This window comes from Salmo salar, chromosome ssa14 (genome assembly GCF_905237065.1).
Source record: "Salmo salar chromosome ssa14, Ssal_v3.1, whole genome shotgun sequence".
In the NCBI taxonomy this organism is placed as follows: domain Eukaryota; kingdom Metazoa; phylum Chordata; class Actinopteri; order Salmoniformes; family Salmonidae; genus Salmo; species Salmo salar.
Genome location: NC_059455.1, coordinates 93,628,945 through 93,655,332, shown reverse-complemented (window position 1 = coordinate 93,655,332; position 26,388 = coordinate 93,628,945). Strand labels below are relative to the sequence as shown.

Genomic DNA, 26,388 nt, shown 5'->3' with positions numbered 1-26,388 from the left:
GAGAGAGAGAGAGTGAGAGAGCGAGTGAGAGAGCGAGAGAGAGAGCGAGAGAGCGAGAGAAAGAGAGAATGAGAGAGCGAGAGAACGAGAGAGCGAGAGAGCAAGAGAGCGAGAGTGAGAGAGAGCGATAGAGCGAGAGAGAGAGAGAACGAGAGAGTGAGAGAGAGAGAGAACGAGAGAGTGATAGAGAGAGAGAGAGAGAGAGAGAGAGAGAGAGAGAGAGTGAGAGAACGAGTGAGAGAGCGAGAGAGAGAGCGAGAGAAAGAGAGAATGAGAGAGCGAGAGAACGAGAGAGCGAGAGAGCAAGAGAGCGAGAGTGAGAGAGAGCGAGAGAGAGAGAGAACGAGAGAGTGATAGAGAGAGAGAGTGATAGAGAGAGAGAGAGAGAGAGAGAGAGAGAGAGAGAGAGAGAGAGGTAAAAACAACAATTCTATGTGCTTTCTGTTTTCCCTTCTTCAAATCTCTTTGCACAATTTCAATTGGTCTCTTCAGAAGCTATCCCCCTCTCTTTAAGTTGTCTTCAGGTACGGCCTGTCTGATCTTTCTCATTCAATAAATTGGATCACCGTTTGACTCCTGTTGCCCCCTCTACCTATCACTAACCCTCTGATCACTACCTCACCTATCACTAACCCTCTGATCCCTACCTCACCTATCACTAACCCTCTGATCCCTACCTTACCTATCACTAACCCTCTGATCACTACCTTACCTATCACTAACCCTCTGATCACTACCTCACCTATCACTAACCCTCTGATCACTACCTCACCTATCACTAACCCTCTGATCACTAACCCTCTGATCACTACCTTACCTACCACTAACCCTCTGATCACTACCTCACCTATCACTAACCCTCTGATCACTACCTTACCTATCACTAACCCTCTGATCACTACCTTACCTATCACTAACCCTCTGATCCCTACCCTGCCTATCACTAACCCTCTGATCACTACCTCACCTATCACTAACCCTTTGATCACTACCTTACCTATCACTAACCCTCTGATCACTACCTTACCTATCACTAACCCTCTGATCACTACCTCACCTATCACTAACCCTTTGATCACTACCTCACCTATCACTAACCCTCTGATCCCTACCTCACCTATCACTAACCCTCTGATCCCTACCTTACCTATCACTAACCCTCTGATCACTACCTTACCTATCACTAACCCTCTGATCCCTACCTTGCCTATCACTAACCCTCTGATCACTAACCCTCTGATCACTACCTTACCTACCACTAACCCTCTGATCACTACCTCACCTAGTCACTGCCTCTCTTCCTTCCTCTACCCCGTCTCTTACCCCCTCACCCAATTACTCGTCCTTCCATTCATTCTTCATTCACTAACTTATACCCTCTTTCAAACACTCTTCCTCTCCTCCTATCGTTCACTTGTAGAGGAGCTGTAACCGGCTGGTGTGGCAGTTGTTTCTCCTGATCTTCCCATCGGGCTGATAGAGGTTGGAGGAGTTGGAGAACGATGGAGGGAGGGAGTGGTTGTCTGAGGTGGGGTTGGGGTACCCCGGTGGGGGAATGAGGGATTTGGGGTCATTCGAGGGGACGGGGAGAAGGGGCGTGCTGTGGTTCTGGTTGACTGTGGAGGGTCGTCTTCGGGAGCGGAGGGCTTGTCGCTCCACCAACTGGTTTCGAAGCTCTGACACCCTCTCTTCTTTCTGTGAATGAGAGAGAGAGAGAGAGAGAGAGAGAGAGAGAGAGAGAGAGAGAGAGAGAGAGAGAGAGAGAAGAGTGTGTCAGAGATAGAAAGACCACTGCACAACAGCAGAACCTGAGACGGAGCTGCATTTCCTGACAACATTTCTAAAATATAAAACAATTAGAGTGTGTCATTTTCCCAAATTTGAAACCCTTATTCAAGGTTTCAAAGACCTCTCTGATGAGGATAGGCTACCCGTCCTGCTGGGGGAGGACGCAGAGAGCTGTGGGTTGGCAGCGCACTACATTGCTGCCTGCAATAAGTTGTCCTCTACTGTGTGCTTATTGTTATTGTTGAATGTATGGTTATTTTGACCCTTGGTTATTGTTGTTACTGTTGTACCGTTGACAATTTTGATTCTCATTTTTATTTATTTTTAGATTGTAAATATCCAAAATAAGCTTTGGCAATATGTACATTGTTATGTCATGCCAATAAAGCGAATTGAAAAAGAGAGAGAGAAAGAGTGAGAAAGAGCGAGAAAAGAGAGAAAAGAGAGAGAGAAAAGAGAGAGAGAGAAGAGAGAGAGAGAGAGAGACAGAGAGAGAGACAGAGAGAGAGAGAGAGAGAGACAGAGAGAGAGAGAGAGAGACAGAGAGAGAGAGAAGAGAGAGAAAGCGAGAGAAAGAGAGAGAGAGAGAGAGAGAGAGAGACAGAGAGAGAGAGAAAGAGAGAGAGACAGAGAGAGAGACAGAGAGAGAGAGAAAGAGACAGAGAGAGAGAAGAGAGAGAAAGAGAGAGAGAGAGAGAGAGAGAGAGAGAGAGAGAGAGAGAGAGACAGAGAGACAGAGAGAGAGAGAGAGAGAGAGAGAGAGAGACAGAGAGAAGAGAGAGAAAGCGAGAGAAAGAGAGAGAGAGAGAGAGACAGAGAGAGAGAGAGAAAGAGAGACAGAGAGAGTGAGAGAGAGAGAGAGACAGAGAGAGAGACAGAGAGAGAGACAGAGAGAGAGACAGAGAGAGAGAGAGAGAGACAGAGAGAGAGAAGAGAGAGAAAGCGAGAGAAAGAGAGAGAGAGAGAGAGAGAGACAGAGAGACAGAGAGAGAGAGAGAGAGAGAGAGAGACAGAGAGAGAGAGAGAGAGAGAGAGAGAGAGAGAGAGAGAGAGAGAGAGAGAGACAGAGAGAGAGAGACAGAGAGAGAGAGAGAGAGAGAGAGAGAGAGAGAGAGAGAGAGACAGAGAGAGACAGAGAGAGTGAGAGCGCGTAATATTCAAAGTGAATGATGACCTATGTTGTATCTGGTTGATGTTTATTGTCATGAGTGTTGTCCTGGAGGCAGAACCCAAGGGGCCAGCTGCAAAGTCAAAATTGTCTGTATCATAAAAACAAATTAGAACAAAAATGAGCTTTTTGACCTTAATTTAAGGTTACGGTAAGGCATTAGGTTTAGCAATGTGGTTAAGGTTAGGGTTAACATAGGATTTTATGACTTTGTGGGTATTCCAGCTAGTGCTGCCTCCAGTACATGAGTCGACTCAATAAATTCTAACCTGCTATCCTTTAACTAGGGCAAGGAGTTTTTCTGACCATATGATCTGACTAGGCAAAGCTCTGGTCTCTACTCATCACCTCAAACTAGGCCAGGAATTTCCCCTGAGTTCCCTGGTACATCATGTGGCCAGGAAAAACTCCTGGCCAAAAATACCGTATAACATAGACCTACAGAAAGAACGGATAAATCACAGAGAAAGACCCTTTACCTACTGTATAACATAACTGATCCTATACCTACTGTATAACATAACTGATCCTATACCTACTGTATAACATAACTGATCCTGTACCCTACTGTATTACATAACTGATCGTATACCTACTGTATAACTTAACTGATCCTATACCTACTGTATAACATAACTGATCCTATACCTACTGTATAACATAACTGATCCTATACCTACTGTATAACATAACTGATCCTGTACCCTACTGTATTACATAACTGATCGTATACCTACTGTATAACATAACTGATCCTATACCTACTGTATAACATAACTGATCGTATACCTACTGTATAACATAACAGATCCTATACCTACTGTATAACATAACTGATCCTGTACCCTACTGTATTACATAACTGATCCTACACCTACTGTATAACATAACTGATCCTATACCTACTGTATAACATAACTGATCCTGTACCCTACTGTATAACATAACTGATCCTATACCTACTGTATAACATAACTGATCCTATACCTACTGTATAACATAACTGATCCTATACCTACTGTATAACATAACTGATCCTACACCTACTGTATAACATAACTGATCCTATACCTACTGTATACCTACTGTATAACATAACTGATCCTATACCTACTGTATAACATAACTGATTCAACACCTACTGTATAACATAACTGATCCTATACCTACTGTATAACATAACTGATCGTATACCTACTGTATAACATAACTGATCCTGTACCCTACTGTATAACATAACTGATCCTATACCTACTGTATACCTACTGTATAACATAACTGATCCTGTACCCTACTGTATAACATAACTGATCCTACACCTACTGTATAACATAACTGATCGTATACCTACTGTATAACATAGCTGATCCTATACCTACTGTATAACATAACTGATCGTATACCTACTGTATAACATAGCTGATCCTATACCTACTGAATAACATAACTGATCCTATACCTACTGTATAACATAACTGATCCTGTACCTACTGTATAACATAACTGTTCCTACACCTACTGAATAACATAACAGATCCTATACCTACTGTATAACATAACTGATCCTATACCTACTGTATAACATAACTGATCCTGTACTCTACTGTATAACATAACTGATCCTATACCTACTGTATACCTACTGTATAACATAACTGATCTTATACCTACTGTATAACATAACTGATCCTGACCTACTGTATAACATAACTGATCCTATACCTACTGTATAACATAACTGATCCTGTACTCTACTGTATAACATAACTGATCCTGTACTCTACTGTATAACATAACTGATCCTATACCTACTGAATAACATAACTGATCCTATACCTACTGTATAACATAACTGATCCTATACCTACTGTATAACATAACTGATCCTGTACTCTACTGTATAACATAACTGATCCTGTACCTACTGTATAACATAACTGATCCTGTACCTACTGTATAACATAACTGATCCTATACCTACTGTATAACATAACTGATCCTATACCTACTGTATAACATAACTGATCCTATACCTACTGTATAACATAACTGATCCTGTACTCTACTGAATAACATAACTGATCCTGTACTCTACTGTATAACATAACTGATCCTGTACTCTACTGTATAACATAACTGATCCTGTACTCTACTGTATAACATAACTGATCCTATACCTACTGTATAACATAACTGATCCTGTACTCTACTGTATAACATAACTGATCCTGTACCTCCTGAATGATCTTCTGTAGTTCCTGGTTCTCTCTCTCCAGCTGTCTGGACTTCTCCTCATCGTTGTTGTTGGTGGATGAGCCCTGTGTCTTCACGGTCTCCTGGGTGTCTGACTGCCACTCCCCTCGGGTGATCAGACGACGCATCTACAGTACCAACATAGAGATAAACAATCTATACTCAAACATCTACAGTATCACCATAGAGATAAACAATCTGATGTTTACTGTAAAGACTGAAGCTGTTACTGTAAAACAGAGACAGACTGTAGTTACTGACTGAAGCTGTTACTGTAAAACAGAGACAGACTGTAGTTACTGACTGAAGCTGTTACTGTAAAACAGAGACAGACTGTAGTTACTGACTGAAGCTGTTACTGTAAAACAGAGACAGACTGTAGTTACTGACTGAAGCTGTTACTGTAAAACAGAGATAGACTGTAGTTACTGACTGAAGCTGTTACTGTAAAACAGAGACAGACTGTAGTTACTGACTGAAGCTGTTACTGTAAAACAGAGACAGACTGTAGTTACTGACTGAAGCTGTTACTGTAAAACAGAGACAAACTGTTATTCTACCTTGGGGACAAAGAGCACCACCAGGGTGATGTAGACGGAGAAGACGATGGCCAGGGAGGCGAAGGCAAACGAGGCGTCCTGCTGCGACGACAAGATCATGGTGACGGGAGCCGTGATCATACACAACACCTGTACGGAGGAGGGGGAGAGATAGAGGGGAGAGACACCGAGTGAGACAGAGGAGGGGGTAGGACGAGAGAGATAGATGGAGAGAGAGAGAGAGATGGAGTCAGAGAGAGCGAGTTAGAGAGGGAGAGAGCGAGGTAGAGAGAGAGAGAGCGACGGAGAGCGAGAGAGAGAGAGAGAGAGAGAGAGAGGGGAATGAAAAACGGGAGTGTGAAAAATGAGGGAAGAGAGACAGGACAGAGATGGGGATAGTAACCAATACGTATTGACCAACAGTCATCTCTCCTCCAAAACCTGCAAAATCTCATCCAGACTGGCAAATGGAAAAACTAACCCTGCCGTCAAACTGAGGCGATATTTTTCTCTGTCGGGTCATTAATCACAGCGGACAGGACACAGAAGGAAAGGACGACAATCTCAGGGTACAAATACAATCCACAGTGCACTCTATTCCATATAGAGGCCTGGTAAAAAAAAAGTAGTGCACAATTATTTGGGAATAGGGTGCCATTTGGGAAGCAAATTTAGATTCTTCCAGAATTGTTCCAATTAATTTCACCTTGATTCCTCCTTGGTCTTAGGGAGAACAAATCATTTCCTATTTTTCCCCTCTGCTTGTTACTTGTTTGGGGGAGAGAGAGGAGCTGATTAGCCCCTGAATGTTAACTGCTCCCCTTTGATTCATCTTTAATTCATTTTATCGTCTTCATTTAGTACCAGAAATGAGCAGGTGGGCACCTCTCCTTGCTCCCATTCCCGTAGTGTCTACGATAAATAGATGTGAGTGCCTGGCCACTTCAGCAGATGGTGGTGGTGGTGGAATCAGTCTCATTAGTTTTACATAGAAGGGGGATCACTGGGACACCATTCATCACAAGGCCAGAGAGAGAGAGAGAGAGAGAGAGAGAGAGAGAGAGAGAGAAAGAGAGAAGAACAGGACAGGGTTCTCTTCTCCAATTTCTCTCCAGCGCCAATTTGCAAATCTCTCAGTCAGCTTGAGCTTAAATTGGGTTCAATGCATAATGGGTAATCCTCAGAGATGAATTAAAATACAACGATGGAAATTGGAAAACAGGAAATCAGCCATAGTGGGGACAACACTGTTGATTAAAATGCTGTGTCACCACCGCAGTGCAGCGCTGAACTGGCAGGAGGGACAGTGTTTTTCTATTTCCAGACTCAAGACCAAACAGCGAAAGAACACAAGTCATCCAAATTGGCACACTGGGCGTCTTCTCAATTTGACATTTGGACGCAGAGAATATCCATGTTAGAAGTATTTCTTTTATATTTTTTTTTGCATTTAATTTTTGTTTTATTTTTATCAGCCACACAACAGGACAGAAATGGCTAACCGGTTGTAGTAATAGAGAGATAAATATGAGTCGTTCTTTGAAGATCACTGGAGGAGGAGAATGTCTGTCGAGAGGGATTCACACAGTACGGACCAGATGATCAAATCCTCCAGAGACACTCTTTCCCTCTCTCCCTTTCTTCCTCGCTCTCTGTGTGTGTTTCCATCCAAAGTGTTGCAGTAGAGGGATAAGGGGTTAGACAGACACACACAAAACACAGAAGACCTGACGGGTGACTTTATTCCCCCTGATGAGGAAGGGAAGAGGCTCTAACTCCTACCCTCTACCGCCCATCCTCTCTGCTGCCTCTCCTCTGTTTTCTGATAACAGATACTGTACATCACAACACACACAGCACATATGGTGCACACACACACACACACACACACACACACACACACACACACACACACACACACACACACACACACACACACACACACACACACACACACAGTTTTCTGGGCCACTTTCAGATGGCAGATACTGTCTCCATGCATACAGCGTCATGGCTGTGCTGTCATTTAGGACAGCTCCCATGCTGAAAGCCCCACTGGCCAGCTCCAACTCCTCATTAGGGGTGAGCGGTAGGGCTGGAGGTGAGCAGAGCAACCGAGGATAGAGAGCCAGGCATTGTCACAGCATTAAACAAAGGGTGGAGGGAAAGAGAGAGAGAGAGAGAGAGAGAGAGAGAGAGAGAGAGAGAGAGTCAGGGAGAAAGAGAGACAGAGAGAGAAAGAGAGAGAGAGAGAGGGAGAGGGAGACAGAGAGAGAGAGAAAAACAGAGAAAGAGAGAGAGAACGCGTGAGAGAGAGAGTCAGGGAGAGAGACAGAGAGAGAGAAAGAGAGACAGAGAGAGAGAGACAGAGAGAGAGAGAAAAACAGAGAGAGAGAGAGAGAGAACGCGCGAGAGAGAGAGAGAGAGAGTCAGGGAGAAAGAGAGAGAGAGAGAGAGAGACAGAGAGAGGGAGACAGAGAGAGAGAGAAAAACAGAGAAAGAGAGAGAGAACGCGAGAGAGAGAGAGTCAGGGAGAAAGAGAGACAGAGCGAAGGCAAGAGAGGGAAAGAGAGAGAGCGAAGGCAAGAGCAAGAGAGAGAGAGAGAAAGAGAGACAGAGCAAAGGAAAGAGCAAGAGTAAGAGAGAGAGAAGGAGAGAGAGAGATATACAAGCGAGTGGAGACTGAGGATGAACTAACACAGCCTGGAGAGAGAGAGAAAGACAGAGAGGGAAAGAGAGACAGAGCGAAGGCAAGAGCAAGAGAGAGAGAAAGAGAAAGAGAGAGAGAAGGAGAGAGAGAGATACAAGCGAGTGGAGACTGAGGACGAACTAACACAGCCTGGGGAGAGAGGCAAATTAGACTGACATACAGATCAGCTGTGAGGGACAAGGACAAAAAGACAAACAGAGAAACACTCTTAGTCTAGACTGACACTGGCCAAAGACACACACACACACACAGAAAGACTTACTGAGACGTTGTAGATGGCCATGCCCACAGCACGGTGGTCGTTGATCTTCTCTGTTGATATAGACTTGGTCTCATAAGCCAGAAAAATCCCCAGGAGCAGCAGCAAGCCCTTATAGCCATACACCACCCCTACGGAAGGAAGGAAGAAAGAAAGAAAGAAAGAAAGAAAGAAAGAAAGAAAGAAAGAAAGAAAGAAAGAAAGAAAGAAAGAAAGAAAGAAAGAAAGAAAGAAAGAAAGAAAGAAAGAAAGAAAGAAAGAAAGAAAGGAGAGAAAAGGAGAGAAAAGGAGAAAGAACATTTTATTGATTCGGTTTTTAATATTCAATGCACTAGCATTAGCTCCAGCACAGGTCGAATGTCCAAGGTAAGATGATTGACAGATGATTGACAGTACAGGAGTAGTCTCTCTCTCTCTCTCTCTCTCTCTCTCTCTCCCCCTCTCTCCTTCTCTCCCTCCCTCTCTCCCTCCCTCCCTCTCCCCCTCCTCCCTCCCTCCCTCCCTCCCTCGCTCCCTCGCGCCCTCCCTCCCTCCCTCCCTCTCCCCCTCCCTCCTCCCTCCCTCCCTCCCTCGCTCCCTCGCGCCCTCCCTCCCTCCCTCCCTCCCTCCTTACCAAGCCAAGTGTTCATCTTGTCTGAGCTGCAGTGTTCCAGCAGAGGTTGGATCAGAACATCCAGGTCTCCTTTAGGGGCCTCTCTCACAAACTTCTACTCAGACAAACAGAAGAATAAGAATATTTAAATATCAGACACATGAAACAGTCACAAACTGTAATAGTACAGGTTCAATTCTGATTACACACCGTTTATTTCCTCCCTCTATTCAGCCATGGTTTTATAGATTAATGGAAAAACTAAGAGAGGGATATCTTAAGGCTACTGCACTATTGTCATCTATACAGTATCCAGCTGATGCTTTGTGGACACATACTATATCCATAGGTCGATAATGAACACTCAGATACAGTACCCGTCAAAAAGTTTAGAACGCACCGACTCATTTAAGGGTTTTTCTTTCTTTTTTATTTTTTTACTATTTTCTACATTGTAGAATAATAGTGAAGACATCAAAACTATGAAATAACACATACAGAATCATGTAGTAACCCAAAAAAGTGTTAAACATCAAAATATATTTTCTATTTTAGATTATTCAAAGTAGCCACCCTTTGCCTTGATGACAGCTTTGCACATTCTTGGCATTCTCTCAACTAGCTTCATGAGGAAGGCTTTTCCAACAGTCTTGAAGGAGTTCCCACATATGCTGAGCACTTGTTGGCTGCTTTTCCTTCACTCTATGGTCCAACTCATCCCAAACCATCTCAACTGGGTTGAAGTCAGGTGATTGTGGAGGCCAGGTCATCTGATGCAGCACTCCATCACTCTCCTTCTTGGTCAAATAGCCCTTACACAGCCTGGAGGTATGTTTTGGGTCATTGTCCTGTTGAAAAACAAATGATAGTCCCACTAAGCGCAAACCAGATGGGATGGTGTATTGCTGCAGAATGCTGTGTTAGCCATGTTGACTAAGTGTGCCTTGAATTCTAAATAATAACAGACAGTGTCACCAGCAAAGCACCCCCACACCATCACACCTCCTCCTCCATGCTTCACGGTGGGAACCACACATGCGGAGATCATCTGTTCACCTACTCAGCGTCTCACAAAGACATGGCGGTTGGAACCAAACATCTCAAACTCAAACTCATCAGACCAAAGGACAGATTTCCACCAGTCTAATGTCCATTGCTCGTGTTTCTTGGCCCAAGCAAGTCTCTTATTCTTATTGGTGTCCTTTAGTAGTGGTTTCTTTGCAGCAATTCAACCATGAAGACTTGATTCACGCAGTCTCCTGTGAACAGTTGATGTTGAGATGTGTCTGTTACTTGAACTCTGTGAAGCATTTATTTGGGCTGCAATTTCTGAGGCTGGTAACTCTAATGAACTTCTCCTCTGCATTAGAGGTAACTCTGGGTCCTCCTTCCCTGTGGCGGTCCTCATGAGGGACAGTTTCATCATAGCGCTTGATGGTTTTTGCGACTGCAAAAAGTTCTTGAAATTTTCCAGATTGACTTACCTTTATGTCTTAACGTAATGATGGACTGTCATTTCTCTTTGCTTATTTGAGCTGTTCTTGCCATAATATGGACTTGGCTTTTACCAAATAGGTCTATCTTCTGTATACCACCCGTACCTTGTCATAACACAACTGATTGGCTCAAAAGCATTAAGAAGGAAAGAAATTCGACAAATTAACTTTCAACAAGGCACACCTGTTAATTGAAATGCATTCCAGGTGACTACCTCGTGAAGCTGGTTGAGAGAATGCCAAGAGTGTGCAAAGCTGTCATCAAGGGAAAGGGTGGTTACTTTGAAGAATCTAAAATAGAAAATATATTTTTTAGCACTTTTTTGGTTACTACATTATTCCAAATGTTATGTTATTTTCATAGTTTTGATGTCTTCACTATTATTTTACAATGTAGAAAATAATAAAACAAAAAACAAAAACCCTGTAATGAGTAGGTGTGTCCAAACTTTTGACATATACACACATTTTTATAGATTCATTATAGATTCACTATAGCCACCTACAGATTATCCAGAGTATTGATTGTAAACACATACACTCTATCCTGCCCATTGTAGTTGAGGTATGATTACAATATTCTTTATATGGACCACCTTTTCTCTCATCCTTATATTTTAAAATATGTTTTTTATAAATTCACAATAAATTAATTATTCGACTATCTTGATAGAGTCAGGAGCTAATCGATGCTGATGCATCTCTGAAAACAAACAGGAAGAGGAAGAGACCAGCGAAGAGAAAAGAGGAGAGAGAGAGGAGGAAGAGAGGACCCATCGAGATAGAGAGAGCGAGAGAGAGAGGAAGAGAGAAGAGAGGAGCCATCCAGATAGAGAGAGCGAGAGAGAGAGGAAGAGAGAAGAGAGGACCCATCGAGATAGAGAGAGCGAGAGAGAGAGGAAGAGAGAAGAGAGGAGCCATCCAGATAGAGATAGAGAGAGCGAGACCGAGAAAGCGAGAGAAAGAGAGATAGAGAAAGAGGAGAAGACATTGAGACATTGAGTCATGACTCAGACCTCCACCGTGATGTGTAGAGGATCCACTATTTGCCAGATCATGAGTGACAGGACGTCGATGACCAGCAGCACCCCCACGGTGGCGTAGAGTTTCCACGGCTCCAGGTGCTGCAAGGAATCATGGGATACAGGAGGACTGGTCAGTTAGTCCGTGTCTCAAATTAAACCCTATTTGCTACATAGACCACTACTTTGGAACCCTATATAGACCACCCTGCTAAACCACCCCTCTACCGGTCTATACCACCCCTCTACCCATCTATACCACCCCTCTACCCGTCTATACCACCCCTCTACCCCTCTATACCACCCCTCTATACCACCCGTCTATACCACCCCTCTATACCACCCCTCTATACCACCCCTCTAAACCACCCCTCTACCCGTCTATACCACCCCTCTACCCGTCTATACCACCCCTCTACCCCTCTATACCACCCCTCTATACCACCCGTCTATACTACCCGTCTATACCACCCCTCTATACCACCCGTCTATACCCCCACTCTATACCACCCCTCTATACCACCCCTCTATACCACCCCTCTAAACCATCCCTCTACCCCTCTATACCACCCCTCTAAACCACCCCTCTAAACCATCCCTCTACCCCTCTATACCACCCCTCTAAACCACCCCTCTAAACCACCCCACTAAACCACCCCTCTATACCACCCCTCTACCCCTCTAAACCATCTCTCTACCCCTCTATACCACCCCTCTATACCACCCCTCTATACCACCGCTCTACCCCTCTAAACCACCCCTCTAAACCATCCCTCTACCCCTCTAAACCACCCCTCTAAACCACCCCTCTAAACCACCCCTCTATACCACCCCTCTAAACCATCCCTCTACCCCTCTATACCACCCCTCTATACCACCCCACTAAACCACCCCTCTATACCACCCCTCTACCCCTCTATACCATCCCTCTACCCCTCTAAACCACCCCACTAAACCATCCCTCTACCCCTCTATACCACCCCTCTAAACCATCCCTCTACCCCTCTATACCACCCCTCTATACCACCCCTCTATACCACCCCTCTATACCATCCCTCTACCCCTCTATACCACCCCACTAAACCATCCCTCTACCCCTCTATACCACCCCTCTATACCACCCCTCTATAAACCACCGCACTAAACCATCCCTCTACCCCTCTATACCACCCCTCTATACCACCCCTCTATACCACCCCTCTATACCACCCCTCTACCCCTCTAAACCATCCCTCTACCCCTCTATACCACCCCACTAAACCACCCCTCTATACCACCCCTCTACCCCTCTAAACCATCCCTCTACCCCTCTATACCACCCCTCTATACCACCCCTCTACCCCTCTATACCACCCCTCTATACCACCCCTCGAGACCACCCCTCGAGACCACCCCTCTACCCCTCTATACCACCCCTCTATACCACCCCTCTACCCCTCTATACCACCCCTCTATACCACCCCTCTACCCCTCTATACCACCCCTCTATACCACCCCTCTATACCACCCCTCTATACAACCCCTCTATACCACCCCTCTATACCACCCCTCGAGACCACCCCTCTGCCCCTCTAAACCATCCCTCTAAACCACCTCCCTACCCCTCTAGACCCCCCCATCCCTCTAGACCCCCCTCTATCCCCCTAGACTCCCCTCTACCACACTAGACCCCCCCCTCTACCACACTAGACCCCCCCTCTACCTCTCTAGACCAACCCTCTACACCACCCCTCTATCTCTCTAGACCCCCCCTCTATCTCTCTAGATCCCCCCTCTATCCCTCTAGATCCCCCCTCTATCCCTCTAGATCCCGCCTCTATCTCTCTAGACCCCCCTCTATCCCCCTGGACCCCCCCCCTCTATCCCCCTAGACCAACCCTCTACACCACCCCTCTACCCCTCTCAGTACACTACTGATGACCAGGGCTGTAGTCAGTACACTACTGTTGACCAGGGCTGTAGTCAGTACACTACTGTTGACCAGGGCTGTAGTCAGTATACTACTGTTGACCAGGGCTGTAGTCAGTACACTACTGATGACCAGGGATGTAGTCAGTACACTAGTGTTGACCAGGGCTGTAGTCAGTACACTACTGTTGACCAGGGCTGTAGTCAGTACACTACTGTTGACCAGGGCTGTAGTCAGTACACTACTATTGACCAGGGCTGTAGTCAGTACACTACTGTTGACTAGGGCTGTAGTCAGTACACTACTGTTGACCAGGGCTGTAGTCAGTACACTACTGTTGACCTGCGGCGCTATATAAGGAATAGGGTGCCATTTTGGAAGCACATTTGGCTGAATGAACACAGGGGATCATGGATCAAGTCCCACACCTGCATCTGTTTGGTTTGACTGTGAGGGATTAACAATGACATAAATAGACTGGAGCCTGAGCTTGAAGAGAAAACAATGATTCATTAATAAGAGGCCAATTCTATCTGCCCCAAAGCAAACTGGTTGAACCGTGACATTGAAATAGACAAAGAGGTTGTGTCTCGATATCAATAGCCACGAGCAGCGCTCTATTGACAGTAGTGATGGAAAAATAAGAAATATATTTTATGTAACCATTTGAAACAAAAACAAAGCAAGGAAAGACATTGGACGAATAGCGTAAATGTAATATTGATTTTGGTGCATTTATCCAAGAGGATTAAAGCTTTGTAGCGAATACTATTTATTGCCCTCATAGTAAGTAGAACTATAAAGAAGAGGAGGTACATGAAGTCGCCGCTAGATAACAAGATTTTGGAGTCAATCTTCTATCTTTTTATTTTATTTTAACCTTTCTTTAACTAGGCAAGTCAGTTAAGAACAAATTCTTATTTTACAATGACAGCCTACCGGGGAACAGTGAGTTAAGTGCCTTGTTCAGGAGCAGAATGACATATTGTTACCTTGTCAGCTCGGAGATTTGATCCAGCAACCTTTTGGTTACTAGTCCAACGCTCTAACCACTAGGTTACCTGCCGCCCCCATCTTGTTATCTAGTCAATCTTCTCTCTAGTAGATAACAAGATGTGTGAGTCAATCTTCTCTCTAGTAGATAAGATGTATGAGTCAATCTTCTCTCTAGTAGATAAGATGTATGAGTCAATCTTCTCTCTAGTAGATAAGATGTATGAGTCAATCTTCTCTCTAGTAGATAAGATGTATGAGTCAATCATCTCTCTAGTAGATAAGATGTTTGAGTCAATCTTCTATATAGTAGATAAGATGTATGAGTCAATCATCTCTCTAGTAGATAAGATGTATGAGTCAATCTTCGCTCTAGTAGATAAGATGTATGAGTCAATCATCTCTCTAGTAGATAAGATGTATGAGTCAATCTTCGCTCTAGTAGATAACAAGATGTATGAGTCAATCGTCTCTCTAGTAGATAAGATGTATGAGTCAATCTTCTATCTAGTAGATAAGATGTGTGAGTCAATCTTCTCTCTAGTAGATAAGATGTGTGAGTCAATCTTCTCTCTAGTAGATAACAAGATGTATGAGTCAATCTTCTCTCTAGTAGATAAGATGTATGAGTCAATCTTCTCTCTAGTAGATCAAATCAAATCAAATGTATTTATATAGCCCTTCGTACATCAGCTGATATCTCAAAGTGCTGTACAGAAACCCAGCCTAAAACCCCAAACAGCAAGCAATGCATGTGAAAGAAGCACGGTGGCTAGGAAAAACTCCCTAGGAAAAACTCCCTAGAAAGGCCAAAAACCTAGGAAGAAACCTAGAGAGGAACCAGGCTATGAGGGGTGGCCAGTCCTCTTCTGGCTGTGCAGGGTGGATATTATAACAGAACATGGTCAAGATGTTAAAATGTTCATTTTAGATAAGATGTATGAGTTAGATAAGATGTATGAGTCAATCTTCTATCTAGTAGATAATAAGATGTATGAGTCAATCTTCTCTCTAGTAGATAACAAGATGTATGAGTCAATCTTCTATCTAGTTGTCATGACGTTGCCCTGTTGGGTGAGGTTTATGACCCCCATAAATACCTTTCCCCCTTTTCTCTCCACTCTACAGAATGGACTCTTAGAAAGCCCTTTGGTAACATAGAGAGAGTATGGTAACATCAAAAGGTTGGGGAAAGGTACAATATTTCTGTAATCCAACCAGTTGAAAGTGTCCGTTGGTACTTAATGAATATGATGTCAGATCAGTTGTCGTCTGAGACATTATGACTGATGACAGGACGACATAAACTGTATCTTGGAAAGTCGACACATTATAGTTGTGGAATTGGAATTGTTGTGCAATTTAAATTTGAAACTATTTGTGAAAAGATTAAATGTAATTTTAGCTTCTAAATGAGAGAATTGTTTTCATAAGTAAACTACGCTCACTCAGTGGCCCCGCCCAAGTGAACAGACATTGGTTGAGAACTATGAAACACGCCCTTCTCTCCCCCAATACAAGCCCATTGACGGAAGTCAACCTCAGTCCCCGACGACGTGAGGACTGGTGTCCATACGTTTAAAAGGGCTAATTTCAACGTGGAGGTGACGATCACCACGCTGGAAGGATGAATTTCGACTAGACCAGCCAGAATACAACACGAGCTGAGTATGGCAACTTGGTATGAACTTTGAACTCTTATTCACTAAAGAAGTGATACATCCTAAGCGTTGAGTTTATCAGCTGCAGCTGTAAACGTACGTGGCCTAGGAAAGGACAGACAATCCTATGAGAAGGCCCGGGTTTCTTCAACGTGTCCGCTCTACAACACTACGACCAGAAAGATTCTACAAAGGACAAGGTTGATCTCTGCTGGGCAAACCAGTCTTCCATTTTCGACCCATCTATCGAAGCGCAGCTCATTGTAAATATATATCTTGCATTTTCCTTTTCCGAATGGAGGGTTATTAGAATGCATAAGATTCTGTATTTACGGTAGCATAGCTTCTCACGGTCCGATAGAGACCCAATCCCCTTTGTCCCTCAGTATTCCCGCTCTTTCATTCATACCCAACCACCTTTCTTTGTGTAACCAGCCGTCATATCGGTTCCGTCCGCTAGGGACTTTTTCTTTTATTTCATGATTAGTAATTGATGTATGATCCATCCTGTGTATAGGTAATTCTGTGTGATTATTTAGGTATTTAGTAAACAAATAATTAAGCCAATTTTTGTATTGCTGATTCAACTTGTTGGCCAGGGTTCGTGAAGATAAGCAAGAATATTACGATGTTCAGATGAGACTGAATAAGGTGACAATTAATAATTGACTGCTGTTGATATAAATCCTGTTAAGGATCCGCCCCCTTTTTTTTCAAAATTTTCGCCTAAAATGTCATACCCAAATCTAACTGCCTGTAGCTCAGGCCCTGAAGCAAGGATATGCATATTCTTGGTACCATTTGAAAGGAAACACTTTGAAGTTGGTGGAAATGTGAAAGGAATGGAGAATATAACACAATAGATCTGGTAAAAGATGATACAAAAAAAACGAACCGTTCTTTTGTATTTATTTTGTACCATCATCTTTAACCTGTTATGGATAGGGGGCAGTATTTTCACGGCCGGATAAAAAACGTACCTGATTTAATCTGATTATTACTCCTGCCCAGAAACTAGAATATGCATATAATTAGCTTTGGATAGAAAACACTCCAAAGTTTCTAAAACTGTTTGAATGGTGTCTGTGAGTATAACAGAACTCATTTGGCAGGCCAAAACCTGAGAAGATTCCTTACAGGAAGTGCCCTCTCTGACCATTTCTTGGCGTTCTACACTCTCTTTATTGAAAACTGAGGATCTCTGCTGTAACGTGACACTTCCTACGGCTCCCATAGGCTCTCAGAAGGCGGCAAAACGGTGAATGATGCCTTTGGAGCCCCTGGCTGAAAAACAGTAGTGCATTTGGATAGTGGTCGATCAGAGAACAATGAGACTGGAGGCGCGTGCACGTGGTGACACCATGTTTTTATTCTTTCATCTTTGAACGAAAACAACGACTCCCGGTCGGAATATTATCGCTTTTTTACGAGAAAAATCGCATAAAAATTTATTTTAAACAGCGTTTGACATGCTTCGAAGTACGGTAATGGAATATTTTGAAATTTTTTGTCACGAAACGCGTCGGGCGCGTAACCCTTTGTCACCCTTCGGATAGTGTCTTGAACACACAACAAAACGCCGCTATTTGGATATAACTATGGATTATTTGGAACCAAACCAACATTTGTTATTGAAGTAGAAGTCCCGGGAGTGCATTCTGACGAAGAACAGCAAAGGTAATCCAATTTTTATTATAGTAAATCGGAGTTTGGTGAGTACCAAACTTGGTGGGTGTCAAAATAGCTAGCCATGATGGCCAGGCTATCTACTAAGAATATTGCAAAATGTGCTTTCACCGAAAAGCTATTTTAAAATCGGACATAGCGATTGCATAAAGGAGTTCTGTATCTATAATTCTTAAAATAATTGTTATGTTTTTTGTGAACGTTTATCGTGAGTAATTTAGTAAATTCACCGGAAGTGTTCGGTGGGAATGCTAGTTCTGAACGTCACATGCTAATGTAAAAAGCTGGTTTTTGATATAAATATGAACTTGATTGAACAAAACATGCATGTATTGTATAACATAATGTCCTAGGAGTGTCATCTGATGAAGAAAGGCAAGAGAAAGGCCATAATGTATTATTCCAGCCCAGGTGCAATTCAGATTGTGGTCACTAGGTGGCAGCAGTGTATGCGGAAAGTTTTAGACTGATCCAAAGAACCATTGCATTTCTGTTCAAAATTGTGGATCAAGACTGCCCAAATGTGCCTAATTTGTTTATTAATAACTTTTCATGTGCAAAATTGTGCACTCTCCTAAAACAATAGCATGGTATTATTTCACTGTAATAGCTACTGTAAATTAGACAGTGCAGTTGGATTGACAAAAATGTAAGCTTTCTGCCAATATCAGATATATCTATGTCCTGGGAGTTTTTGTTTGTTACTTACAACCTCATGCTAATCACATTAGTCTACTTTAGCTCAAGCGTCCCTTGGAAGGGACACCGATCCCGAAGAAGGTGACAGGATTATTTTATTTATTATTTTTATTTCACCTTTATTTAACCAGGTAGGCTAGTTAAGAACAAGTTGTCATTTGCAACTGCGACCTGGCCAAGATAAAGCAAAGCATGTATGAGTCATAATTTTATCTAGTAAATAACACGATGTACTGTATCAGTAATTCTTCTATCTAGTAGATAACAAGATCAGTCATTCAGTACCGTTGGAAAACACTAATGTAGAAGTCGATTTGAATCTTTAAACGTGCCTCACATCTAGATACGGTGTAAATGTATGGAACTTAGCAAGCGTAGAGGATCACCTAACACGAGAAGAAAATTCATTTTGAACTTATTATCTACTTGAAATGAAAACATATTTATCCCACACACTCAATTTTCCATGAGAATATTATCCCTTTACAGGAGGTTCCTTACATCCAAAAGCCTTTCACAATAATTATCTTACACAATGCCCAAAAAGAAGAAGAAACGCAACGCCGTTGTTGAATGGGGAGGGAACACACATCGTCAAAGACACAAAGGAATTCAAAGTCACAACATTACAATAACAGAGAGCATCAATCGGCGTCCGCAGCGCTAGGCAGAACATCTCTCTCTCTCTAGCCTTCTGCCTAAGTCCCATATGGCACCCTATACTCTGTACATAGTGCACTACTTTTGACCAGAGCCCTGTGGGAAACCCTATTGGCCCTGGCCAAAAGTAGTGCACTATATAGGGAATAGGGTGCTATTTGGGACAGTCTCTGAGTAGATGGCCTGGCTGGCTGAATGGCTGGCTGAATGGCTGGCTGAATGGCTGGCTGAATGGCTGGCTGGCTGGCTGTATGGCTGGCTGGCTGGCTGAATGGCTGGCTGGTTGCTGGCTGACTGGCTAAATGGCTGGCTTGCTGGGTGAATGGCTGGCTGGCTGAATGGATGGCTGAAACACTGGCTGAATGGATGGCTGGCTGGCTGGTTGCTGGCTGTACTGGAGTAAAACAGTCTCAGCACAGGCAAGTGACTCAAAGTGAACTCAATCAGTTTTAACATGGCTTTCCATAATATAATCCCCCCCAGGGAGATCTCTACAGCTTCTCTACTGATAGGGATACCAGTCATATATATTCAGTAATGGGTTTTATTTTTCCATAATATAATCCCCTCAGGGAGGTCTCTACAGCTTCTCTACTGCTAAGGACAGCAGTCATATATATTCAGTAATGGGCTTTATCTTTCCCTACAGCTTCCAGAGGTGCCAGGGGAGCCAGGGGAGCCAGGGGAGCCAGCGGAGCCAGGGGAGCCAGGGGAGCCAGGGAAGCCAGCGGAGCCAGGGGAGCCAGGGGAGCCAGGGGAGCCAGGGGAGCCAGGGGAGCCAGCGGAGCCAGGGGAGCCAGGGGAGCCAGGGAAGCCAGGGGAGCCAGCGGAGCCAGGGAAGCCAGGGGAGCCAGGGGAGCCAGCGGAGCCAGGGAAGCCAGGGGAGCCAGGGGAGCCAGCGGAGCCAGGGGAGCCAGGGAAGCCAGGGGAGCCAGCGGAGCCAGCGGAGCCAGGGGAGCCAGCGGAGCCAGGGGAGCCAGCGGAGCCAGGGGAGCCAGCGGAGCCAGGGAAGCCAGGGACGCCAGCAGAGCCAGGGGAGCCAGGGGAGCCAGCGGAGCCAGGGAAGCCAGGGGAGCCAGCGGAGCCAGGGGAGCCAGCGGAGCCAGGGGAGCCAGGGGAGCCAGGGGAGCCAGCGGAGCCAGGGGAGCCAGCGGAGCCAGGGGAGCCAGGGGGCCAGCGGAGCCAGGGGAGCCAGGGGGCCAGGGGGCCAGGGGAGCCAGGGAAGCCAGGGGAGCCAGCGGAGCCAGGGGAGCCAGGGGGCCAGGGGAGCCAGGGAAGCCAGGGGAGCCAGCGGAGCCAGGGGAGCCAGGGAAGCCAGGGGAGCCAGCGGAGCCAGGGGAGCCAGCGGAGCCAGGGGAGCCAGGGGAGCCAGCGGAGCCAGGGGAGCCAGCGGAGCCAGGGAAGCCAGGGGAGCCAGCGGAGCCAGGGGAGCCAGGGGAGCCAGCGGAGCCAGGGGAGCCAGGGAAGCCAGAGGTGCCAGGGGAGCCAGCGGAGCCAGGGGAGCGAGGGGAGCCAGGGAAGCCAGAGACGCCAGGGGAGCCAGGGGAGCCAGGGAAGCCAGGGACGCCAGGGGAGCCAGCGGAGCCAGGGGAGCGAGGGGAGCCAGGGAAGCCAGAGGTGCCAGGGGAGCCAGGGGAGCCAGGGAAGCCAGAGGTGCCAGGGGAGCCAGGGGAGCCAGGGAAGCCAGAGGTGCCAGGGGAGCCAGGGGAGCCAGGGGAGCCAGCGGAGCCAGCGGAGCCAGCGGAGCCAGGGGAGCCAGGGGAGCCAGGGAAGCCAGGGGAGCCAGCGGAGCCAGCGGAGCCAGGGGAGCCAGCGGAGCCAGGGAAGCCAGGGGAGCCAGGGGAGCCAGCGGAGCCAGGGGAGCCAGCGGAGCCAGCGGAGCCAGCGGAGCCAGGGGAGCCAGGGAAGCCAGGGGAGCCAGCGGAGCCAGCGGAGCCAGGGGAGCCAGCGGAGCCAGGGAAGCCAGGGGAGCCAGGGGAGCCAGCGGAGCCAGGGGAGCCAGGGAAGCCAGGGGAGCCAGCGGAGCCAGGGGAGCCAGGGACGCCAGCGGAGCCAGGGGAGCCAGCGGAGCCAGGGGAGCCAGCGGAGCCAGGGGAAGCCAGGGACGCCAGCGGAGCCAGGGGAGCCAGGGGAGCCAGCGGAGCCAGGGGAGCCAGCGGAGCCAGGGGAGCCAGCGGAGCCAGCGGAGCCAGGGGAGCCAGGGGAGCCAGGGGAGCCAGGGGAGCCAGCGGAGCCAGGGGAGCCAGGGGAGCCAGGGGAGCCAGGGGAGCCAGCGGAGCCAGGGGAGCCAGGGAAGCCAGGGGAGCCAGCGGAGCCAGGGGAGCCAGGGGAGCCAGCGGAGCCAGGGGAGCCAGGGGAGCCAGGGGAGCCAGGGGAGCCAGGGGAGCCAGGGGAGCCAGCGGAGCCAGGGGAGCCAGCGGAGCCAGGGGAGCCAGGGGAGCCAGCGGAGCCAGGGGAGCCAGCGGAGCCAGGGGAGCCAGGGGAGCCAGGGGAGCCAGGGAAGCCAGGGGAGCCAGCGGAGCCAGGGGAGCCAGGGGAGCCAGGGAAGCCAGAGGTGCCAGGGGAGCCAGCGGAGCCAGGGGAGCGAGGGGAGCCAGGGAAGCCAGAGACGCCAGGGGAGCCAGGGGAGCCAGGGAAGCCAGGGACGCCAGGGGAGCCAGCGGAGCCAGGGGAGCGAGGGGAGCCAGGGAAGCCAGAGGTGCCAGGGGAGCCAGGGGAGCCAGGGGAGCCAGGGGAGCGAGGGGAGCCAGGGGAGCCAGGGGAGCCAGGGGAGCCAGGGAAGCCAGGGACGCCAGGGGAGCCAGGGGAGCCAGGGGAGCCAGGGGAGCCAGGGAAGCCAGAGGTGCCAGGGGAGCCAGGGGAGCCAGGCGCATCAGGTGTATGGAAGATCCTCTACTGTCCTCGCTTTCTCTCTCTGTCTGTCTCTCTGTCTGTCTCTCTCTCTTTCTCCCTCTGTCTCTCCATCTGTCTCGCTCTCTTTCTCTCTCTCTCTCTGTCTGTCTCTCTCTCTTTCTCCCTCTGTCTGTCTCTCTCTCTTTCTCCCTCTGTCTCTCAGTCTGTCTCGCTCTCTTTCTCTCTCTCTCTCTTTCTCCCTCTGTCTCTCCATCTGTCTCTCTCTCTTTCTCTCTCTTTCTCTCTCTGTCTCTCTTTCTCCCTCTGTCTGTCTGTCTGTCTGTCTGTCTGTCTGTCTGTCTGTCTGTCTGTCTGTCTGTCTGTCTGTCTCTCTCTATTTCTCTCTCTGTCTCTCTCTCTGTCTCTCTGTCTGTCTGTCTCTCCTTCTCTCTCTGTCTCTCTCTTTCTCCCTCATCTGTCTGTCTCTCTTTCTCCCTCTGTCTGTCTGTCTGTCTGTCTGTCTGTCTGTCTGTCTGTCTGTCTGTCTGTCTGTCTCTCTTTCTGTCTGTCTGTCTCTCTCTATTTCTCTCTCTGTCTCTCTGTCTGTCTCTCTCTCTCTTTCTCTCTGTCTCTCTCTCTCTTTCTCCCTCTGTCTCTCCGTCTGTCTCTCTCTCTCTTTCTCTCCCTGTCTGTCTCTCTCTCTTTCTCTCTCTGTCTGTCTCTCTCTCTTTCTCTCTCTGTCTATCTCTCTGTCTGTCTGTCTCTCTCTATTTCTCTCTCTGTCTCTCTCTCTGTCTCTCTCCCTCTGTCTGTCTCTCTTTCTGTCTCTCTGTCTGTCTCTCTCTCTTTCTCTCTCTGTCTCTCTCTTTCTCCCTCATCTGTCTCTCTGTCTCTCCATTTGTATCTCTCTCTTTCTCTCTCTGTCTCTCTCTTTCTCCCTCTCTCTCCATCTGTCTCTCTCTTTCTCCCTCTCTCTCCATCTGTCTCTCTGTCTCTACGTCTGCCTGTCTTGCTCTCTGTCTCTCTCGCTCTCTGTCTCTCTCGCTCTCTGGTCTGTCTGTCTGAGAGAGAGAGAGAGAGAGAGAGAGAGAGAGAGAGAGAGAGAGAGAGAGATAGAGAGAGAGAGCAGTAGTAGAGAGAGAGTAAATGTGAAATGATAATGCCAAGTTGGGAAATACATTATTATCAGTGCCATTCAGGACGCAACCCAGGAGTAGAGTTAGCAGTAGTTCAGGGTTTGGACCGTATCCCAGCCTCCACTGCCTCCACAGCCTCCACTGCCTCCCATCTTCCACAGCCTCCACAGCCTCCATAGCCTCCCTGCCTCTTCAGCCTCCCTGCCTCCTCAGCATCCCTGCCTCCTCAGCCTCCACTGTCTTCCAGCCTCCACTGTCTTCACTGTCTCCCAGCCTCCGAGCCTCCAGTGTCTCCACGCCTCCCTGCCTCCACTGCCTCCACACCTCTACTGACTCCCAGCCAGAAAGCCTCCACAGCCTCCCAGCCAGAAAGCCTCTCAGCCTCCCCAGCCTCCCAGCTTCCCCAGCCTCCCAGCCAGAAAGCCTCTCAGCCTCCCAGCTTCCCCAGCCTCCCCACCTCCCTGCCTCAACTGCCTCCACGGGCTCCACTGCCTCCCAGCCGCCGAGACTCCACTGCCTCCCAGCCGCCGAGGATCCCCTGCCTCCCAGCCTCCACGTCTCCCGTGTCACGCCCTGACCATAGAGAGTCTTTTTATTCTCTATTTTGGTTAGGTCGAGGTGTGACTGGGGGGGGGGTGTTCTAGTCTAGGTTATTTATTTCTATGTTGGCCTGGTATGGTTCCCAATCAGAGGAAGCTGTTTCTCGTTGTCTCTGATTGGGGATCATATTTAGGCAGCCATTTCCCCACTGTGTTTTGTGGGATCTTGTTTATGTGTAGTTGCCTGTGAGCACTCCATGGACTTCCCGTTTCGTTTGCTGTTTATTGTTTTGGGCGTTTCACTAATAAAGATGTGGAACCCAGATCACGCTGCCCGTTGGTCCGAGTACGCTTCGTACGACGTTCGTGACACCCAGACAGAATGCCTCCCAGCCTCCCTGGCAGAAAGGCTCCCAGCCTCCATAGCCTCCCAGTCTCCACAGCCTCCCAGCCTCCACAGCCTCACAGCCTCCCAGCCTCCACAGCCTCCCAGCCTCCACAAGCTCCATAGCCTCCCAGCCTCACAGTTTCACAGCCTCCTAGCCCCACAGCCTCCACAGTCTCCGAGCCTCCAGAGCCTCCCAGCCTCCACAGCCTCCCAGCCTCATAGCCTCACAGCCTCCCTGGCTCACAGACTCACAGCCTCCACAGGCTCCCAGCCAGGCAGCCTCCTAGTCAGGCAGGTACTCTTGTTTCTCTTTTTCATTCACCTTCCATGCTTCCTTACCTTTTTTTATATTTTTCTTTAGCCAGTCATTCTCCTTTTTATTTACCTTCCTCTTCTCCTTCTTGTCATCCTTCTTGGTGAAGACGGTGTGGACCCACCAGATCTTAGTGAACATAGAACCATAGGCCAGGCTGAAGCCCAGGCCAAGCAGCCATAGGCGGAACTGGCAGGGGAATAGGGGAAAGAAATATCAATAATTAATTGTGTCTATGCATTTATTAAACAATAACAATGCCCTTACATAACTAGTGGGGTATAACAAATAAAAAATACATTGTCAAATGTATTAATGTGTTAAATATAAGTTATTAAAGAATTATTCATTTTCAAAAGTCTAAGTCAATATTTTCATTTGGCATTTATTGATAATGACCTAAACTACCTTCCTACAAGAATTCTACCATAAAACTCAATCCCTATAATGCCTCAGTGGTAGGGTCCACTTCCTGTTAGCTGTAGGTGTAGTGTGAAGTTTCCCCCGGATGCTGATCTTGGGTCAGTTTTACATTTTCCTTACTATTGGTTAAGGTTAGGATCTGTACCTAGGGGAACACATCACCCCAGAGCTTTCCTGTACCTATAAAACTCAAATCTCCCACAATGCTTTAGTGGTATGGCTCCACTTCCTGTGTACCTGGCAGACAACGGGGAACTGTTTCCTGTGTACGTGGTGTCCATCGAGGCCCAGAGGGAAGACAGCAGCCAGAGCCATCATACACCCCACTGCCGTCATGTTGTTCAGGTAGGGCTGGGAGTTCTGGATATACCTGTCACACACACACACACACACACACACACACACACACACACACACACACACACACACACCACAACACACACACACCACACCCCCCCACACACACACAGATATTTCTGTCTGTCAGGCTCTATATCTCCCTCTACACACATGCATGGTGACACACACACACACACACACACACACACACACACACACACACACACACACACACACACACACACACACACACACACACACACACACACACACACACACACACACACACACACACACACACACACACACAATCTTCCCCTACACAATACCTCTGTCAGTCAGCCTCTTTATCTCTGAGGCATTCAGCATGCAGAGAGCCCAGACTGCCACACAGTGCAGGAAGATATTAGCTGTCTGTCACAAATGCAAACAAAGTTTAGGATTTAACTGTGAAGCTCGTACCCCGAGATGTGATTATCCTTGTTAAGAGTCACGCTGAATGACAGATATGCAGGATGTGTCAAGAAGTGGGAATATTGGATATCTCTGCCCTGCTGATAGACCAGTATAAATGTCCAGTTGGTCCATGCTGGTCTAGGCAGGTCAGTGCTGGTCGGATGCTGGTCACGCAGGTCTGACCAGCATGGTCTAACTGGTTCTGCTGGCCGACCAGCATGGTTTAGCTGGTCAACTGGTCTGACCAGCATGGTCTAACTGGTTCTGCTGGCCGACCAGCATGGTCTAGCTGGTCAAACTGGTCTGACCAACATGATCTAGCTGGTTATGCTGGCAAACCAGCCTTTGTTGTGTTTTCTTTCACTGGTGACCAGCCTTTGCTGTGTTTTGGACTCTGGTGACCAGCCTTCACTGTGTTTTGGACTCTGGTGACCAGACTTTGCTGTGTTTTGGACACTGGTGACCAGCCTTTGCTGTGTTTTGGACTCTGGTGACCAGCCTTCACTGTGTTTTGGACACTGGTGAGC

The 26,388-nt window shown here is 47.2% G+C and overlaps 1 protein-coding gene across 1 annotated transcript in view; it reads right to left on the bottom strand.

Moving 5' to 3' along the window:
• Positions 1 to 350: 350 nt before the first annotated feature.
• LOC106570681 (gamma-aminobutyric acid type B receptor subunit 1) overlaps positions 351 to 26,388 on the bottom strand; it is a 281,759-nt gene continuing 255,721 nt past the window's right edge. The window contains exons 18-25 of the mRNA XM_045695041.1: positions 25,304 to 25,436; positions 24,716 to 24,832; positions 11,822 to 11,929; positions 9,331 to 9,424; positions 8,721 to 8,848; positions 5,770 to 5,898; positions 5,191 to 5,337; positions 351 to 1,695 (exon numbers count right to left, since the gene is read on the bottom strand). Of these exons, the coding sequence (XP_045550997.1) occupies positions 1,411 to 1,695; positions 5,191 to 5,337; positions 5,770 to 5,898; positions 8,721 to 8,848; positions 9,331 to 9,424; positions 11,822 to 11,929; positions 24,716 to 24,832; positions 25,304 to 25,436 (1,141 nt within the window). The 3' untranslated portion in view covers positions 351 to 1,410. The remainder of the gene's footprint in view (positions 1,696 to 5,190; positions 5,338 to 5,769; positions 5,899 to 8,720; positions 8,849 to 9,330; positions 9,425 to 11,821; positions 11,930 to 24,715; positions 24,833 to 25,303; positions 25,437 to 26,388) is intronic.